Genomic DNA, 14,794 nt, shown 5'->3' with positions numbered 1-14,794 from the left:
GTGTCTGGTTTATTTCACTTATGAGTATGTGTCAAATGACAATATTCTTGACCAGGGGTTAACTATGTGGCTGTTGAGGTTTTCACTCTCCACTGGCTTCAGTGTTATGCAGAAAGGGGGAGAGAACGCAAACTAATGAGTTTTGTTAACCAGATCTCGTTAGAAGATCTGGCTAAGGTTCAGGTAGGCCACACTTATTTTGTTCATAAGGCCTTTTCAGCATAGATCATCACAGATGGAGACAGTGGAGCCTCTCTATATCCTAATTCTAGTTTTTCTGTTCCTTGTACTATTGTATTTTCTGAGTTGATTTTCTTTCTCTTTTCCTACTTAAATAGTCTTTTCTTCAACTTGCCAATTTTTAGTACTGCAAATCTTTCCTCATCGTTGTGCCTGGGTAGATAGTAACATTATTTGAATATGTTATGTTTGCTGGAGGCATTAGTAATCCTTAGTAAAGTGTGCAGAAGGTGTAATTATTGATCTCCTTGTTGAGAAATAATAAACTTAATTTAGAATTTTGATGAGAGAAAATTAGGAAGTCATCTTTTCTAAATGTTTCCACTATTTTCACTTTTCCTTTAAAATGGGATAGTGGGAAACACATTTTTTTTCTTTTGGAAATTCAAATATCAGAAAAAAGGTTAGTGACATTAATGACAAGAATAATCAATAAGCAGTACATTTTACACATGCTGAGCATTACTCTAAGTGCTTTGTATATGTTAACTCACTTAATGCTCACAATTTCGCAGGACAGTTTCTATATTTCACAAATGAAATGAGTGTTGCCCAATATGACACAAATAGTAAGTACACAACCTAGCTTTTGAACCCAAACTCTTGTTTCAGAGAAAATAACCACACTACCAACCTCTTTTCCTCTCCATTCAAATATAGTAATCATTTAAAATCTGGAGATGGATGGCATATGTAATATTTGAAATTTGAATAACTACTTGGGCCTAGTTTCCATCCAACCAAACCAATAAGCAGGCATTTTTGTCTGAAGCTGTGCTTGCACTTTGTGTGTGGTTTGGAAAGGTCTTCTGTCCTCATGGAACCTCGCACATTTGGCTCTGAGCACACTTGAAGCTCAGGCAGCAAGGCTGGGCCTGTCATCTTCTGGTATAGCACTAAATGGAATAGTCTCTGTATCTCATGTTGGAGTAACAGGGATCTTGCATGAACAGGGATCTGAATTCCTTAACTTGAAATCAGCAAAATTTGGGTCAAAATTATGTCTAGAATAGTGTTCTATATTAACAGAGCATAGAACTTCTCCAGTTCATCTCTAAAGTAGGGGCTAATCTTAACAAATCCAAAGAGCATAGGCTAAAAGTAGGGTGGTTTCTGAGAGGGCAGGGGACATACAATGTTTGCATGCACACCTTCTGGTGCCCTTGGCTGCCTAGCACTGATGTAGCACTTCTTCCTGCACAGAGGTGAGGAGCTCTGCCTGTAATTGTTTTGTGGTTTTAGAGCACTATGCCTAATGTAGACTTTAACATGTTTCGTTTTTTGTACTTTTTAGTAAGGGTCTACAGGGTCTCACTACAGATTGGACTGATAGTGATCCACCTGTGTTCAGCCTCCCAAAGAGCTGGGATCACAGGTACATGCCACCAAGCCCAGTCTCAATCCGTATCTCAGTTCACCCCGGGGGTGGGGCTGGCCCTGCAGGCAGGCCAGGGATCAAACCCCTGAGTATTCCTAGGCAGGCACTCTAATCCGCTGAGCTATTTGGCTGACCTTCCTTTAACATGTTTTAACATGTCATTTTAAAGTGACAGGGTAGGTATCAACTTTAGGTTATTTAGCAGTGAAATATGAATGTGACTTACAATCCCTGAGTATCAGTGCTGTTGCTAAGTTATAAAGTAAGTTGCTTTCCAGGCTGGGCCAACAATAATTCATACAATGTCTAAAACATAATTATATGACAAAGGCCTACAATAATAAGTTGGGATTTAAAAGCATTTGGAGGGACCTGGGATATAGCTCAGTGGCACAGCACTTGCCTGGCAAGAGCAAGTTCTAGAGTTTGATTCCTGGTACCAAAGGGGAAAAAAAAAAAAGGAAAAACATCTGGAAAACACATAGACTTTGGTCCATTAACAAAAATGAGAGGGCTGGCTAGATAGCTCGGCCGACTAACATGCCTGCTTATGTAAGCGCAGGGACCATGGTTCAATGCCCAGCACCACATGCTGCGTCAGCCCTGCTCTTGGGCTTGCTCACTTGGCCAGAGTCCAGGCGTGGTGGTGCATGCCTGTAATTCCAGCGTTGGGGAAGCTGAAAGCAGGAGGATCACTATGAGTCTGGGTTATGTAGTGAGACCCCAAAACAACCAAATACATTCAAAAAACAAAACAACAACAACAACAAAAAAAAAAAAAAAAAAAAAAAAAAAAAAAAAAAAAAAAAAAAAAAAAAAAAGAAAAAGGACAAAGTACACAAGGGATTTGGGCCATTTATCTATTTGCCCCCAAATTTGCTAAATTCAGAAAACAAATGTACTTTGAGAGGCATGTGTGTTTAATTTCACATTTTTTTTAAAACTAGATTTGTTCCTAAGTCACTACTGTAAAAGTAGTACACATGTGCAAATTGATATAAGATGCCAACAGTTTCCTAGCCAGCATCTGAGGTGGTGCCTTTACAAGGAAGCAGTCATGTGGCTGGAGACTGACCCAGAGTTGTACTAGAAAGACTTCTTAGGTCTTGGCTATGCTGCTTTCAGTGAGTGCTGATTATTTTTAAGCCTCCATATTCTTACTTTCACAATACAAATGACTATTAATTAAACTTGTCATAGGGAAAACATGGAATTCACAAAATGGAAAACAACTGTCTAGTGCCTGGTATTCAATATAGGTTTTACTGTCTTTCTTCCTATTCTTCAAATGAAACACCATTTTCTAAACTTATGCTCACATCCCTGGCCTGCCTCTCAGACTTTCAGTGGAACACCCAGGATCACAAGAATTGTTATACAATAGGAGTGGCATCTGACACATGGAGAGAGACAAATTCCCACACACCTGCATCAACAGCCTTTTCCTGGCCTCCAAATATTGAGAGCACATAGGTGCTGAACACCAAAATTACCCACTTATGGAAAAAAATAGTTTTGTTCTCTCCACCTTAATGTAGGAAATTTGAAATCCTGAATAGAATTTTACTATTTGATCTTGCAAATTGCAGTTTGCCATGCAACCTTTTTAACTTTGGTCCATGGACTTATACCTAGGCCTCCAAAATCTAAGTTGACTGTGTATATATTTGCCTTTTCATTCTGCTTAAGCACAGAATTAGTTATTAAACAGAGAAGTGAAAAATAATCTTAGATTAGCAAACCAGGCATATCTATCTATCTATCTATCTATCTATCTATCTATCTGTCTATCTAGAGATAAATACAGGTCTGGATATAGATAGCAAGAGAGAGTGAAGGTGGGAGGGAGAGAGAGGAAAAAGAAGAGGGAGAGAGAGAGTGATTCAGGGAAAGGGAATGTTATATTGAGCACTGTGTGAGAAGACTGATACGGAAAGAACAATGCTTACTTTATCACATCTCATCAGCCCCAAGTATCGCAGAGACTTGCTGCTTTGTGCAATCAAGGTAGCTCCCTGGTCAGTGATTTCTTTACACCATCCGACATCTACAGTCTCTATTGTCATGCTGTATCGCCCAATGGCTATCAGTGCTGCAAGGAGAAGACAGAAAAAGAGCACGAATGTTAACAATGTAAGGTATCTATTTTATTAGGAAGATATCTCTCATTTCCTCACTAAATTTGTCCCTGAAATGCTGTGTGTAAATGAGTGTTTTATGAACTAAATTAAATTTGAAATGCTTTAGGAAGGACTGTTGTATGACAAACCCTTTTACAAACTGAATAATCATTCCATAATTTCTCTTTTATTTAAAACAAGCACTTATCAGTTTTACTTATTATAAGGTTACTTATACTTTAAAACATCCATATTTGCAAGAGGAATAAATTAAAATGAATTACAGATGTAGCATTACAAAAACCCTAAGTACGGACTAAATTTTATTCAAAGTAATTTTAATATTTTAAAAGAAAAACTCATGTAAACACCATTTTGAGGTGTGTTATACTGAATTTCTTAACCAATTAGCATAACTTTTTCCATCTGTTTATGACTTGTAAATGTAAAAGTATATAACATTTTTCATTTTGGCTGTTAGGAATTAAGGGTATATTATGCATATAGTTGGATTTAATTGGTGCCATGCTACAGTGCAGGAAAGGGAATTCATTTGTTAGGGTAAATTTCCTTACCATATCGGAAATCTTCTTTCTATTAAACTAAAATGAAGTCTGCCATGTGAGTACTACGGCAATATGCCCAGTGTTCCTGGCTGTTTAGCACTACACCACTACTAAAGTGCTAAAGTGCAGGCACTTCTCCTATAATCTCTGATGTACACTACTGATCCATGCAAGAGCTTCCAAATCCTCCCCATCAGAGTGACCAATCAGTGCATGTAATGCTTTTCCATGGATTTCCCATTTGATAGGTGTGCATATTTCTATATTTACGAAGCATAAAAACAGATTTCAATACCTCTAGCAAGAGTATGTTTATGGTGCATTTGTATGCAAACAAAACCCCTGGGAATAATGCTACAAGTATTAAAAGAGAAATAAAAAAGTTTGCTATTTATTTCTTTATTTTAACATTGCATAAGTTCATTTCTTTAACATTAAAGGTGAACAATATTTTCTAGTGTATTGACAAGATTGAGATTTACTTACATTAAATAAAAATGACTCATAGAAAAGATCATTTGCCAAAATCTCCTTGCTAATTACCTCAAAAGTTTTTTTTTTTTTACTAGAAAACTCACATCTACTCATTCCAGTATCAAAGTACTGCCAAGCAGTCAGATATTTAATTTTTTATAAAAAAACTATGATCCTGGAGTTTTCCAATAAAAATACAGTAAGATAATTTATTTTTTATGTTCCTCATGCCATAAGATTGCTAATAATTTCATCTTTGCACATGCTGTTTTGACATTTAAAGTTTTCTAAGTGGGGATGAGCATGGTACAATTTGCCAACTATTAATGGTTACTGAAAAATACTAAATAATATTTGCATGCAATAGAAACAATATCCCAGGTTAATCCCATAGGTGTCTCTGGCCTAAGAAAATTGTTGAGCCACCTAACACTGTCATAACTTTTACTGCTTATGGTATCTTAAAGATCTCCTATGCTTAATGAAGTAGGGAAAATATAAATCTCTTTCAGTAAATAGCATTCAAACCCTGAATACAGTTTTAAAAGATGATCAAATGGACATTTCAGGAGAATGCAGTGTTGGTAGACTGTGTTCAGTTTTTATTGAGGTTTAAGACTGGAACATGAAAGTGCTGAACTATCCATAAGCAGGTGAGTCAAATGATATGCAAAACTTTCAAAGTCTATTCTATAAGCAAATAAAAGGCCAATAGTACCAAGGTCTGGATGTTAAAATTATGGGTGCGTGGCATTTTCTTGTCCAAATTAAAATACAGAATAAACAAAACAACTGAAGATGAATCAGGGTATTCAGTTTTTGTTTTGACCTACTTCTCTTTATTAAAGTAGAACTAAACTATTATTCCTTAACTCATTCAAGTATTCAGTAAAAACCTCATGAGCTCTAAACTATTTCTGATAACAATCTATTGACTATTTTCCATGTATCGGGTGTTGGGCTAAGAATTTCCAGAATGTTATCTTATTTAATGCCCACAATAGCTTGATGAAGTTTAAAATTTCTACTCTAAAGATCAGGAAATGGAGTCATAGGAAGATTGAGTAAATTCCTTGTCACAATACAGCAAGCATGGGAGTAGATTTTAAATTGGGAGGCGGTTCTCAGCCCAGGCTGCACATCTGAAATACTACATCAGAAACTTGGGGCCAGACACCCAGTGATTCCCAGCTGGAACTGTGGTGTGACATGACAGCCTCTGTGTCTACTGGGAATGCCGAGTAGCACCCAGCTAAGTGGAGGTGGGTGAGGAGTACAAGGTAGAGTTGGATAGAAAAAAGGCTAGTCAGTAAACAGTCACAACACAGCACTGATCCTGCATCTCTTCCTTTTTATAATTTCTTTCTACCTTTTAGATTGCAAATCAAAGGCCAGCATCTCATCCTGTCATTTACTACAATTAAGGATGTTATTACTCATTTGTATATTTTTATGGCCTATTTCTCATATTAAAATGACAGCTTCTGTTCTTGTGCCCAGAACCCTGCACATGTTTGATACAGAGTAGCTTCTGAAAAATATTAATTGAATGTACCAACGATTATAGCCTCTAATTCAATAGGGAGGAATGTCGCCAAGAAGGCCCTTACAGAACAGCCAGGCTAGTTCTTCAACAGTGAGCTAGAACTCTCCAGAAAAGTGAAGCAGCAAGGGCAAGTATAATGGGCCCTGGAAATAGCAATTGTAAATGCAGACAGATACAAAAGACACAGAAACTGCAGGTCATTCTATGGGACTGAAGTAAAACCGAATCTTACATGATTCATTCTAGAAATATTTATTCAATGGCTAAAGATACTGGGGTAGGCAAAAGGGATATAGAATGACAAACATAAGCAGATCTTAATGTCATAAAGCTTATATTCTACTAGAACAGACAGAAACAAACATAAAAGTAAATATAATTTTCAGTTGTGAAAAATGTTGAGAAGGAATTGGACTAACCACTATAGGAGAGAAAAATAACATTAGGATTTGTGGGGGGTGAGCACAGATATGCTAGATATAATTATTTCTAACACTTCCAATGGCCCTATAGAACAATGTCCACTTCAGAGAGAAGAAAGCAGAAGTTAAAGAGCTCAAAAAGGTTGAAATCAAAGTGGCAGGATCAGTAAGGAAACTGAAACTCACTGGCTGCAGGGCCAGTGCTTACTGTGCCATACGGCTTCCAGAGTTGCTGTGGAGGTTGCCAGGTTCAGAATGTATTTTTTGTATCACTATTTGAAAAGTAAAAGTACAGGCGAGAAGTAGCCAAGAATTTACACTATAACAGAGGACCAATAAAATCTTTTGTTTACAAAATATATACAAAATACTAATTTACCTTTCTCTCAATACTTAACACTTTGGGAGATTATTTTTCATTGTTATTCATGAGCTGGCCTATGAAAATTACAGCAGGCTGTAGCCACAAGTTCAGTTCCAATCGTGCTATTAAGTAGATGTCTGACATTTAACTTCCCTGGACCTCAGCTTTTTCATCTGCACAGTGGGGATGTTAACTATACACTATGCTTAAGGGAGGTTAGTTTGAGGTTTGAGTAAGATAACGCACGTAAGGGACTTTTCACTAAGTAAATGTTACAATTTATTTATTTTTTTTCCAACCTCCTTCCTAGTGACGCAGGTAGTATGAAATTAAAATTCAATTTCATATAGTTAGTATGAAATTGAAACAGTTTTGAAAAATAAAAAGTTCTAGGAAGATGAGATCATTATATAGCTCCTTAGTCATTATGTCACTGCTAGAGTTCTTGAACTATCTATTTTCTGTTGATGATTTTGAAGTCGCAGTCTGTACCTGGATGATAAGGTTGCAGATATAATATATGATTACCATCTTCATTACACATTACAATGGTTTATTTATTGAGTCTGGATAAAGGATAAATTAATTATACAAGACTAATCCTTAATTCCAAAGGAATTTCACTGTTTTTTTATTGGCTAAGTGCAAGTAATAAAGTTAAATTCAAGGGCCAGTCAAATAGCTCCGTGGATTAAAGTGCCTATGAGCAGGCACAGGAGTCAGGGGTTCCATCTCCAGTCCTGCCATGCCGGCTCCGCCCCCCGGGGTGCACCGAGATGGCGATTGAGACTGGGTGTGGCAGCACGTGCCTATAATCCCAGCTCTTGGGAGGGTGTAAACAGGTGGATCACTAGGAGTTCGATCCAGTAGTGAGACCCTGAACACCCTGTAGACCCTTCCCTAAAATACAAAACAAAAACAAAAACAAAAAAAAAAACCTTACAAAAATTAGGAACTATAGTTCAGTAACATGTGCTGATGAAGGCTATACACTAAGCTGCTAGTAGGCATTTCTGTAAGCATACAGGTGACAAGGTGGCTGAAAGATTCACATGTATACTTAATTTTAACCAAGAACTAACATCTCTTAAGCATAATGTAGTTAACATCCACACTGTGCAGGTGAAAAAGCTGAGACCCAGAAAAGTTAAATGTCATACTGATCTCAGACATCCACTTAATAGCATGATTGGAACTGAACTTGAGGCTACAGCCTGTAGGATCTACCTTGAAAATATAACTCTTATAATTAGAGTTACATAAATCCAAGTTTACATAGTAGACTACCTACTGTACTGCAAAGTAACAGAAACTAACTAAATGCCCATACAAAAGAAAGTAGTTGAATAAGCTATGCTATACCCACACAATATAATACATTTATAAAACTGTAAAAAATGAAAAAAGGAGAGCAGCAAAAACTTCTTGGAATGATTTCTTCCAAATTATTAAGGGGAAAAGAAAAAGAAAGTATAAAAGAGTTTATATGGTGTTGTACCACCCTTCATATAAGATAGAAAGGAATATAACAAAATAAATATGAATTTGTTCATTTGTACAAAAGTAATATGGAAAAGATAAAAGAAACTACAGAAGATTGTTTAACTATAAGGCTTGGCTTAAAGTTAAAGATGGTACCCCACAAAGTGAGGCTGGAGAGGCTGAGGAGGAAAAGATGCTTCCTAAAATACCTCTTTTAATGTTGAGGTTCTGAACCATGATTATGTTGACATATTTCCCTAAACACAAATGTGAGGGGACCCAAAGAGAAGTCAGCACAGGAACAAATGAACTCAACTGTATTGAAAATGTGCACTGAAAGATATGGAACCAACAATTATTTAAATTGCCATGGAAAACAATTTTTTCCACATAATTTCATAACATAGTTTTGAAAAACTTAACATTGTAAGAAACAAAACAAAAGAGCCATAAGCAAATACTGTACTCTAGTAGCAAATCTATTTCTATAGGGGTATGAGTTAGCATTTCAGTAGCTATGTGTAAACTATGACAGTCTTTCAAATGTTAGAGAAAGAAATACAAGAAAAGGAATACTATGCCTTAGTGGGCCTTCAGGTATTGAAGTAGAATTGAGTTCTTTTATGAACTCACAATTTTCACTGTACATATGCACACATAGAGACATGGAAGTAAAAGATTAAATATGGTAGATTGCATGTCTGGCTTAGTACACATACATACAGTTCCCATCTCGTTTTCCTGAGCAGGATCAGAAGCAATGTTGTCCCAATAGCACTCAGATCTTAGTTTCTAAGTGGTTTTCCCCAATAAAAGAACTTAGGGCTTTTTGGAAACCTGGTTGATTCCGGGACAGGGTCAGAGAAAACACGGTAAGTTTGAAATATCTTACTTATGATGTTAAAAAATACAGGTGTTTTAAAAAGAATGGCTAGATTGTTGTTATGGTGTCTAGTTATCTGGCCTCCAGCCAAAGCCTCATGCAGTTCAAGGGGTGGCTTCTGGAGTTTGATTGATTTTTGTGGGTGTGGGTGCTGCACATGCCCTGGGGCAGGTAATTTGCATAACAATGTTAAGGTAAGAGGCTAGCTAGCTGCCTGAGCTGAGGGTGCTTCCTTGGCTCTCTGCTCTTTGCTACCACCAAGAAAGGCTGCCCTCTGCTGTGAAGCCATCTGAGTATGGAAGGAAACCTCTAGTAACTGTGAGCTAAATAAACCTTTCCTTCCTTCATTTTGAGTGTCCGGTGTTTGTCCTAGCAACAACAGAAGAGTTTCTCTTGTTACTGAGACAACTGTCAGAAAGATTCAAGATTCAATCAGAAGAAACTGCCAATGATCAAAGCTGGAACAACCTGAACAGCACAATAAATAATGACTGAATTGGATGACATTATTTTTATGAAATAAAATAATTCACAAGTTCATGTTGATATAATTAAATAGAGGCATAGGTTAAAAATGGGCAAAGAGAGACAAGCTCTTCCTTACAGAGTACTTCAAATAGTTTTTTTTTTTTTTTTTGGTGGAACCAGGGATTGAACTCAGGCCCTTGCACTTGCCAAGGAAGTGCTTATTCCACTGAACCGTCTCCCCAGCCCCTTAAATTGCTGAATGAAATATAAAAATGACATCTGGGGAAGTTTTCAGTAACAACTGCTATAGGTAAGACTCATAATGAATCCTAAAAGTCACTGGTGGAAATTGGAGGAGGAATGGGGTAATGCCAAAGATCTTTACCAATTGCAAAGGCAAGATTACAACCTTACAACCAAACCCAGCAGATACCACCTTAGCCAAATGATTGGGGTCAATATCACCAGTTAGTAACACATACAAATGTCATGTAACCCTTAATCATTTCTGCAGTATACCTGCCAAAATAAACTCAGTCTACTCATAACATTAAAGAAAACCAAAACGAGAAAATTCTACAAACTAATTCCTCATTACTCATCAAAAACTTCCATGGAATTAAAAAAAAAAAAAAAAAAAAAAGAGGAAGAAGGAGCAACTTGCTGCAAATTGAAGGAGACTAAGTCAATAAGACAACAAAATACAAGGTAGATTCCTGGATTGAACCCTGCAACAGATAAAGAAGTTATAGCAGAACTAGTGAAATTTACATAAATTTGTAGCTTAGTTAACCTTACTGTTTCAATGTTAATTCCCTGGCTTTTCTAATTGCATTATAGTTATATACTTTGTTAACATTAGCTGTAACTGGGTAAACTGTATATGAACTCTACTATTTTTGTTAACTTTTCTACAGTTTCAAAATTATTTCAAAATAGAGTTAAAAAATCAATGAATAGACTAATAATAGATAAGGTAAGTGGACTAAGTAGAGAACTAAAATTTTTAAAGTGAAAATGGTTTTATTTGCCCAATGAAAGATCTGATACATAAATGTTAGGGCTAAAAATACATTTTTTTCCTTCGTAGGAGGAAGATTAGTCATACAAGTGCATTAACAAGTGACCTGCATGTGCTATTTTGTTCTTTCCAGTTCTCTCTTCTGCTTTGGATCTCAGTATATGTAAAACAATCAGAAGAAATGCCCTGGTGCTTGAAAGAATTAGGGTTAAAATTTAACAGTAGGACTAACATCTTTTATGTAATACTTGGATGAAAGCCATTTGCAAAGAAATTCCTTGGCATAGTTACAAAGAGATAAGTATGAAAAGTGCTCTTCTTTGTAGAAGTCACAGAAGCTTTAAAAACAAAGAAATGACACTTTCAGAGACATTTGTTGTGTTCACATTCCTGGGAAGGCTCCCTGCAGCCCACAGGGACTACAGCTCACCCTGTCTGTGCAGGAGACCCACAAGGCTCCCCATCCAAGTACAGATGCCCCAGTCCCACCCCTGGAGATTTTGATTCAGAAAAAGCTATTAAAAGCTTCTGGGGTTCTGATGTGCTGCTGAGGGCTGAGGACCACAGAAACACAATAACCTACAACTCTGGCAAAGTCAATCAACTAAAAACAGAAGAGCTCTCTTTTAAAGACTAAATGGCTTGTATGTACTTTAAAACAATTTGGCCTCTACATAGTAGTTACTTCTTTATAATTCAATATTTTAAAATCTGTTTTCTGCTTCTACTTTAGTTTTTCTTTCCACAATTGAAGGGGCTAACAAATTTCTTTACAGGAAGGAATTAAAAAAAAATTTCAGATGTTTTGGTAAAATTTATAGAAAACACACATCTCAATTCCTTTCATTCATTTCTTATCCCTTTCATCCCCTCTCCATCTCTCGATGCCCTTCCCCTTTGGGAACAATCTGTCTCCCTACCTTCTGTTATTTTTTATTTTGCCCTGTATTGTTATTCTGGGTTTCTCAAATAAGAGAAATTGTACGATATATAAGCTTGCATGTCTGATTAACATATGGTCTCATATGTTAATTTTCCTACAAATGATTCAAGCATATCTTTCCTAATGGTAGAGTAATACTCTATTGTGTAGAAATACATTTTCTTTATTCATTCATTTATTGATGAAGATATGGGCCTCTTTCAAGATTTAGCTATTAGAAATTCTTCAGCTATAAACATGAGTTTGGGGGTGCAGGTTCTTGCTATGCAGTTAGGGCTGGCCTTGTGCCCATTTCTGAAGCCCCTAGGCTGATCTTGAACTCACAGCAATCCTCCTGTGTCAATCTCCTGGAGGGCTGGGATTAGAGGCCTGCACCACTACACCTGTGGTTTCTGGAGCCAGCATCAGTTTCCGGGTCCAACAGGGCATGCCTAGGGTTCTGGGCCAGTCTAACTTTTCGGGGGGAAGATATCTAGGAGGGAATAGCTGGGTTAAGTGGAATTTTGGTTTTAGTTTTTTGAGGAATCTCCATATTGATTTCCATAGTGGTTTTCCTAGTTTATATTCTCACCAACAGTAGAAAATAGTTCCTTTACTCCTGCAGACTCTCCAGCATTTGTTATTATTTGATCTATTGACAGCGGCTATTCTTTCTGGAGTAAGACAGAATCTCAGTGTTGTTTTAATCTGCATTTCTGTAATGACCTGAGATGTTGAGCATTTCTTCATGTACTTATATACTACTTGTACTCCTTCATTTGTATCTGTTGCTCTTGGCTTTTTTGACTAAGACTTTTATTTTGGAGAGGTCTATTTTTTCTGACTTACAGTTGCACTTTAAAAATGAGGTTTTTCTCTGAGGAACTGCTAGCAAACCTTCCCCATCCTTTGGTTGTCTTTCATTCTGTTAGGTGCTTCTGCTGTACAGAACATCTAAATTTTATGTGATCCTATTTGTGGACTCAATTATTTCCTGTACAACTGGATGTTTGTTCAGAAAGTCCTTGCCCATGCCTATGCCTTCAAAAGTTTTACTTATCTTGTCTTCTAACAGGATAAATGTTTCTGTTCTTTTAAAACATTTTTTTTTTTTAAGAATACAAAATAGGAGGGCGGTGACCTAGTGCAGCGGTTTCCCCGCCAGGCTCTATACCGCGAGGTCGTTGGTTTGTGCCCCCGTCCCGACTCTTGAATAGAATGATTTGTTCTAATGGTGTTTGTAAATAGGATCTCAAGTCCACATCTTGTACAGTGATTTACCACTAAGAAGAATGTATGCAGTGTGTTAATTATTGAAACTGTCCTAGCGATTTGATTTGAAACTGTCTCATTGCTATTTGTTTATCAATAAAATTATGAAAAAAAGAATACAAAATAGAAAAAAAAGGATTAGAAACAATACAAAATTTCACTAAACAAAGTAATAGAAAATCAAATCAACAATGGTTGCTGTATTGCATGATGTTATCTTCAAATTTAGGTTTAGGTTACCAGATATAAATGTGTAAAATTGGTCAAAAACAAAACAAAAAATCAAAAATTATAAGAAATTAAAAATAAATAAAAACAAAAAAATTGTAAGCATTACCTGCTTCTTTGAAATGACCAGCAGAGATCAGCAGTACAATTATCCAAATTAACCTGCATATATGCCCTCCTTCTTTCAAAAGAAACACAGAAAACCTTTCTGTGTTTCTGGTTCAGCACCTAGTTCTTTGACACATGTTGATTTTAGTTTAGTGTGTGGTATCAGATAGGGTCCTACATTCGATCTTCCACATGCAGTTAGCCAGTTGTCCCTACACCATCTATTAAAAAGGCGCTCATTCTTCCAGGGTCTAATTTTTGCCTCTTGGGCAGAGATCACGCCATTGAATGTACTTGGGGTGGTTTCTGCATTCTCCATCCTGCTCTGCTGATCCTCACCACTGTTTTTGTTGCAGTACCCTGCTGGTTTTAATCACAATAGCCTTGTAACATAACTTCCAATGCCAGATTGTGATGCCTCCTGGTTTTTCTTTTTTTTATTTTACAGGATTGCTTTTGCTAGTGTATGTCTCTTCCGGTTCCTTATAAATTATAGGATTTTTTTTTTTCATTTCTTTTTTTTCTTTCTTTTTTTTTTTTTTTTTTTTTTTTTTTTTTTTTTTTTTTTTTTTTGTGGTACTGCTGATTGAACTCAGGACCCTGCACTTGCCAGGCAAGTGCTTATTCTACTGAGCTATCTCCTCAGGCCCTACTTTTTCATTTCTGTGAAGAATGCATTTGTAATTTTCATCAGGATCATGTTAAATCTGTATATAAATTTTGGAAGTATGGCCCTTTTGATTATACTGATTCCATTTATCTGGGAATAGGGATCATCTTTCCATTTTCTGATGTCCTCCCCAATGTCTTTTTTCAGAGCACTGTAGTTTTTGTTTTAGAGGACTTCCACTTCCGTCGCTAGGCTCATTCCCAGTGCCTGCATTTTCTTGGCGCTGCCGTGCATGGTGTTTCTCCTTAGCTCCTTTCTCAGGGGCCTGGTTACTAGTACAGGGGAATGTCGCTGGCATCTGTGCGCTGATGTGCACCCGCTACATTACAGAATGTGGTTATTCATTCTAGGAGTCTTCTCGCTACTACTGTGAAATCAGAAGCATACCATTTAAAGGAAAATACCAATAAAATAAACACTGTATCCTGAGAGACATTAAATTTAAAACAGGAAAACAAAATTGAGGAAAAGAAGAAAAGTGTAGCAAACTTTTCAAATCCTGTTATTTGAAAATTTCCAAGACTGTGGAGTATGGTTTATGTAAGGAACTCTGAAAATCAAGTGGAAAATACATATAATGCAAATGATTACCCAACAATGATGGGTAATGTTAAAGACTGAAAACTTTGA

General features: G+C 36.6%; 1 protein-coding gene across 1 annotated transcript in view; it reads right to left on the bottom strand.

Annotated features, from left to right (window-relative positions):
* Positions 1 to 14,794, bottom strand: part of Fbxl17 (F-box and leucine rich repeat protein 17) — a 616,731-nt gene that overhangs the window by 23,639 nt on the left and 578,298 nt on the right. The window contains exon 9 of the mRNA XM_004625466.2: positions 3,568 to 3,710. Coding sequence (XP_004625523.1) covers positions 3,568 to 3,710 — 143 coding nt within the window. The remainder of the gene's footprint in view (positions 1 to 3,567; positions 3,711 to 14,794) is intronic.

This window comes from Octodon degus, unplaced genomic scaffold (assembly GCF_000260255.1).
Source record: "Octodon degus isolate 3935 unplaced genomic scaffold, OctDeg1.0 scaffold00009, whole genome shotgun sequence".
NCBI classification, from domain to species: Eukaryota; Metazoa; Chordata; class Mammalia; order Rodentia; family Octodontidae; genus Octodon; species Octodon degus.
Note: the sequence above shows the minus strand (reverse complement) of the source record. Positions and strands in the feature narration are given on the sequence as shown.